This window comes from Mesoplodon densirostris, chromosome 18 (genome assembly GCF_025265405.1).
Source record: "Mesoplodon densirostris isolate mMesDen1 chromosome 18, mMesDen1 primary haplotype, whole genome shotgun sequence".
Lineage (NCBI taxonomy): Eukaryota > Metazoa > Chordata > Mammalia > Artiodactyla > Ziphiidae > Mesoplodon > Mesoplodon densirostris.
Genome location: NC_082678.1, coordinates 49,533,132 through 49,539,131, shown reverse-complemented (window position 1 = coordinate 49,539,131; position 6,000 = coordinate 49,533,132). Strand labels below are relative to the sequence as shown.

Genomic DNA, 6,000 nt, shown 5'->3' with positions numbered 1-6,000 from the left:
CACTGATTAATGCTTGAGCCTTTAACTAATGTTATCTTGGAAAGTGCTATGACAAACAATATTCCATGCTAGAACGGAGAAGGTTCTTGGAGAGCCCGAAAGGTAGGGACTCAGGCACTGATGGAAATGTTGATTAGGGTGCTGTATTTATTTGCTTTCAATGAAAGAAAGGCCCAGTCTTAGTAAAATACATACTCTTCAGCCCGTTCTAAGGCTGGACCTAGCAGAGCCTTACTTCCCACCCTTGTAGAGACCCTGGATCTTGGTGGAAGAATGGTTAAGTGGCAGGGGCACAAGCCCTCCTAAATATGGTGCCTGGAAGCCCTCTGCAGAAGCCAGTGAAGATCAGCACAGGCTGGGAAGGATCATACATCCCACAGAGAAGCTAAAGCAGGGCAGCCCTGAACCACCTTGCTGTTTTTTCACTGTCAAGAACACAAGTCACCTGGTTGCTTTCCTTTGTAGCTAAACAAACACACACTTCTTAGATCAAATAAGCCAACATATCTCATTTAGCAAAGTGTTTTATTCAAAAGCTTCTCAGCACCATCTAGTTGTCAGAAAGAATGGATATCCCCTTTTCATGCCCACCCAACTCCCAAACCCAGAGGCAGAAGTTAAACCATTTGGTGAGAGCTCCCTCTAATGATTATAATTCAGATCATGATAAGGTTTTGGTTGTTCTCTCACCTACTTTCTCCAACCTTCTACTTAACCATGACTCAAGTAGAGCTGTGTTCCCCCGCAGTTCAGAACAACAGGAAGGAATCATGTCAGTTTTGATCAACCTCCCAATCCTGGGCTATTAGAGGCACATGAAATTACCTTGAAAAATCCGAATTCAGCGACTGCCACCTAGGAGGGACAGTGTTATTGCCAGGCAGCATGCAGTTTTGAGAGCTCAATATTAGGGCACCCTCCCCCCACTCTACTCTAGCAACAAGGAGCACTAAGTCTGTTTTCTCTCCACACACCTCAACTGCTCGTCCTCTCCTGCCTTATAAAACAGACACTGAACCAAACTGGTGTGACAGAGTTGAGACAAACAATTACATCTGATGAAAATGCTAAGAGATCCTGAGCTGTTGGAGATGAGGAGAGTAGATAGTACGACCTGATGTTTCCCTTTTTTTCTTTAGAGAGTATTTTGTTTCAGCATAAAGCACACTTTCCCAAAGAGGTTCCTGGAGGAGAAATCCAAGAGTCTGACTGTGTCCCGTGGGAACACACAGTCACCTGTGTAACTCTGGCTTCAGTCCCTGGATCTGTCCTTTGCAGCTACTTCAGGTCCCATGGGAGGAGGAAAAGCTGGAGGCAATATCACTCAGCCAAAGCACCCATGGGGTCCCAGGCTGGCAGGACAATGGGTTCCTGCTCTAGTACAGCTAGCACCTCTTCAGGGACATGCTTCCTGTCCACCACCACTTCGTAGACATATTCAGAGAACCACTCATCTGTCATGCACAGGTAACCTGGAGAAAAGAACAGAAGCCTCATGAGTCCAGAGGGCGAGGGGCAAAGAGCAGAAGCCTTACTGGCACTATAAGAAAGTCTTTTACAAAACTAACATTTGTACATGTTTTTCAGCTTTCCCATCTATAATCTCACTTAATCTGATTAAGTCTTATTAGCAACCCTGTGAAGCAGACAGGACAGGATGGCTATATTTTTACCAATTAGAAAACTGGGGCTCAGAGTAACTAAGTGATGTACCCAGGTCACATGGGTTCAGAAGTTCAGGGCTGGGCCTTGCACCTAAAGCTGCTACCAGATCCTGCTATTCCACTGCCCAGGCTGCCTTGCTGAAGGTGGGTCAATGACCCTAAAGGTAGGTGGAAATGTTTCTTGTTCATACAGCCATACATACATAGGGGGTTAATCTCTAGGGTGAGAAGGGCAAGCATACCCGCTCGATTCTTACCCTACCCACCTTCTCAGCATCCGTGGCTGCCGTCTCTCCTTCCTCTCTACCATAAATTCCTACAACAATCAGCTAAGCCACTAGGGGGATCCTGATGGGGCCTGATCATCATTCCCAGGTAGCCACTTATTTCCAGATGATACTGGGTGAGTCGCTGCTTTCTTAGGAGGAAATCTGTGGTGAGGATCAGGCAGGACGGACGACGAGACAGCTGCTCGACCTATATTCCTCACAAAGGCCCTGGGATTTGTGGATCTCTGCAGTGGCAGGACTAGAGGGGCTCAGCTGTACCAACACCCCAGGCTGACAGCTTAGCTGAGAAAAAGTGTGGCGTCATCAGGTACCTATCCTAGACACCTGCCTCTTCCCCTCAGGGAGATTGCATCTCAGGCTCCACTAGGACAACACAAATTCCTCTTCAGGATCACATGTCCAACAAACTGAAACAGCGGGGAAAATGCTTCACCTGAGCCACTGCTAATACAAAGAGCAAAATTAAAGCAAGAGATGAAAGAGTGTGTATTTAAAACAAGGATGGGCCAGGGAAAGAGCACAGAGGACAAACCTGTGTACCTACACAGGGGTACTACGTGCACCTACACACCCAAGGACTCACAGGAACTAGCAATCTTCCTCTTCATCATCATCATCATCATCTTATGATATCTGGCACCTGCTGTATACTAGACACTTGAGCAATTTTTCTCTGAAAATGTCTGTGCAAATCTAGGTCTATGCTATAGCATTTCCCACTACACAGGACCAAGAGGAAGGGAGAGGAGGTAAGTATTTTTCCTAAGGTGATCTTCTAGTATGTTGGTTCTCAAACTTCCTGGCCCCAGGATCAAGACTGTACACTTAAAGCTACTGAGGACCCTAAAAAGTTGTTTATGTGGGTTATACTTACTGATATTTACCGTAGTAAAAATTAAAACAGAAAGTTAAAAATATTGGTGCATTTAAAAATAAGAATTAAAAAACATGAATATTAATAATATATTTTTAGGAAAAATAATTATATCTTTTAAAACAAAATAAATTTTAGTTAGGAAAGTGGCATTACTTTACAATTCAGAAGATAGCTAAATTCTTGTACCTGCTTCTGTGTGCAATCTGTTGTTTTGGATGAAGTAGATGAAGCAAATCCGGCCTCACACAGATACGTTGTTGGAGAAGGAAGACCTTGTAGATGCCCTAAAAGGGTCCCAGGGACCCGGCAGGGGTCCTCAGACCACACTCTGAGAACTGCTGCTCTAAAAGCAAGACTGATTTAAATAATTAAAAGGCATCACGGGCTTCCCTGGTGGCGCAGTGGTTGAGAGTCCGCCTGCTGATGCAGGGGACACGCGTTCGTTCCCCGGTCTGGGAAGATCCCACATGCTGCAGAGCGGCTAGGCCCGTGAGCCATGGCCGCTGAGCCTGCGCATCCGGAGCCTGTGCTCCGCAACGGGAGAGGCCACAACAGTGAGAGGCCCTCGTATCGCAAAAAAAAAAAAAAAAAGGCATCATGACGGTTAAGTCTAATTTTAAGCTAAATGGTGTGACAGAGGACATTATTTAACTTGAAAACACAACTGCTTTGGGGAGCTCATCTATGCCCAATTCTGCTCCTGCAACAGCAGTCAAAGACAGCTCATCCTGATGTGGCACCGCACGTTTACCCTCACCAGAAAATGTCCGGGAAGTGTGCAAGGGCTTTCATCCCCTCACGATCCAGTGCTCCTTTCTCAACAGGAGATTCAGGGAAGAAGAACACAGATAAACGCTGTAGCCCGTGCCATTCCAAAGTCCCTGGCCCCTACCATCACCTACATTACTGCCACTAAGTTCTAGCAGCCAAAGCTTGGTCAGCTGAAGGACCAACCAGTACCATTTCTTGCTGCAAGAAATGTAAGTAAGTGCTTCCTGAGAAAGTCAGCATCTGCCTTGTCTAAGAGTTCTCGTGGGCAGGAGACCAGGCTACTAAACGCTACACCATTTGAGATATTAGGCATCCTTCCCCTCACCCTAATGCACGCTGAATAAATCCTTAGAGGAGCTTGGGGCAGTGAGGCAGGTGAAGGATAGAGACGGATTCATGTAATAAAGTTCTGTATCCTTATGACAATACTATCATCACACAATCAAATGAGTCTTCAAAGAATGCCCAGAGAAAATGGACAATAAGTACATCTACACCATCTTGTTCCAAAAGCAGGAGATAAGAGTAAGTCCTTACAAATTAAAACTCCTATCAATTGTAATCCACCCTTTCAGTGTCCCTGCCAAGAGGGCCTGCCTTGATTAGTCTCTCTCTTCAGGATATGAGTTCTTTGGGGGCCCACAGAAACCTCACAGTCTAGGTGGCTGCCAAGTAACTGCGCCCTGGGTAGGTAATGAACTTGTGGCCACTGTAACTGTTGATACTGCGTGTCTTGGAGTTTGACTGAGAAGATTAGGATCGGTGTGTCTAAAACCCAAGTGAGGGCTGTGCGGAGGAGCAGTAAGGTACCCACTCAGGCAGGATGAAAGAGGCCATTTCGATTTGAGGAAAGTTGCAGCCTCTAGCCCTTATGTACTCTGGCCATTAGAAACTGGTGTTCCCCAAAGGAAAAAGGAAAAAAGAAAAAAAAAAGAAAACAAAAAATCTGCTCCAAGGATCCCAAGGTTCAGGGAACAAGGCACTCAGGGAAACAGACAAATGGATAAAGAAAGTCAGCTTTAGGAATTAAATTAAATTTTGTTTAAACTTTAATGTCTTGTTTACATGCTATGAGGAAGAAATAAAATTAATGAACAGGCCCTCAAAGACACTGGCAATGTTTCTGTATTTGTTAAGAGAAAGGGCAGTATCGGTCTGTAAGGGGAAAAAGTGTCTGTGGATACAGCTCTAGGCCGGTTAGGCCAAATTCACTCACAAACAGAAGAGTTTCGAATGGGTTCGTATAAGGGAAAGAAGAACTTTACCCTAAGAAAAGTTTTCTGAAATCCTGCTAAAGATCTAAATTTTAAATCTCTCAGACTAAATTAAAGTGATAAATATATTATCATTTACGAATTAGATGTATTTTTTGCTTTGTTCTATGAAGTATTTCACCTCACTAACAAACTATTTGTGGTTAAAATATATATATATATATATATATATTGCTATTTTAAAAAAAGGTATGACAAAATCAAGTTATCAGGTCTGCTGTGATGGATCTGTCTGGCAGCGCAGACCTAAGGAAGCCAGACGACTGAAGCCTCATTAAGTCACCGCCAATCTTTCACCTGATGCTGATAACTCAAGGCTGAAGAAAGGCTCCCAGAAAGGAAAGCAAAGGCTTTACTGACACTTGTCTCGTATTTCAAACTTCCTAATAAATAGTGAGAAACCACTTCACCCAACGTTAATCAGTCATTTAAGATGAAGTTGCAAAGACTACATAGTAACATGGATATAAAACATGGATATAAAAACAAGTATATAAAAATGGCATATCCTATATAACTATGTTAAAAATCCAGATACACAGGGGGAGAAAACATGAAAAGAAAAAAAAAAGCAAAATGATAATTTTATATCACTGGGTAGGTGATTTTCCCCTAAAAATTCTGAAATGTTATATTGCTTTTTGATTCCTTAAAGATTACCCAAATAATTAATGCCCATTATAAAAAATTCTGGAAACACAGGAGGAGGAGGAAGATGAGAAAAAGAAGGAAGAGGTGGATGGTAAGAAGATGAATATAAATTTTAAAACTGCCTACAGTCTCACCACTTTGGGATAAGCCCTATTCAGATTTATCATCCTCTGATAAAAGTTTCTACATATACTCTGTACATTTAGATTCTGTACGTTTAATAAAAATGAGACATCATACGTGCTCTATTATTAGAGTACCACACATGCTGTTTTCCAATATTGCTCTTTTCACACTGATAAAAAAATACATCTATCTACATCTTAATTTTTAAGCTGAATTTGTATGAATAAAACCAGAATGTATTTAATCAATCCCCTACTGTTGGAATCTGGATTGTTTTTTTAGGCTTAGAAACAATACTGCTATAAACATCTTTGTAATTAAAGCTTTGTGTACATCCTTAATTACCT

The 6,000-nt window shown here is 42.7% G+C and overlaps 1 protein-coding gene across 4 annotated transcripts in view; it reads right to left on the bottom strand.

Annotated features, from left to right (window-relative positions):
• Positions 1-506: 506 nt before the first annotated feature.
• Positions 507-6,000, bottom strand: part of BLMH (bleomycin hydrolase) — a 43,311-nt gene continuing 37,817 nt past the window's right edge. For all 4 annotated transcript variants that reach the window (XM_060082254.1, XM_060082255.1, XM_060082256.1 and 1 more), the window contains exon 12: positions 507-1,472. In XM_060082254.1, the coding sequence (XP_059938237.1) occupies positions 1,321-1,472 (152 nt within the window). In that variant the 3' untranslated portion in view covers positions 507-1,320. The remainder of the gene's footprint in view (positions 1,473-6,000) is intronic.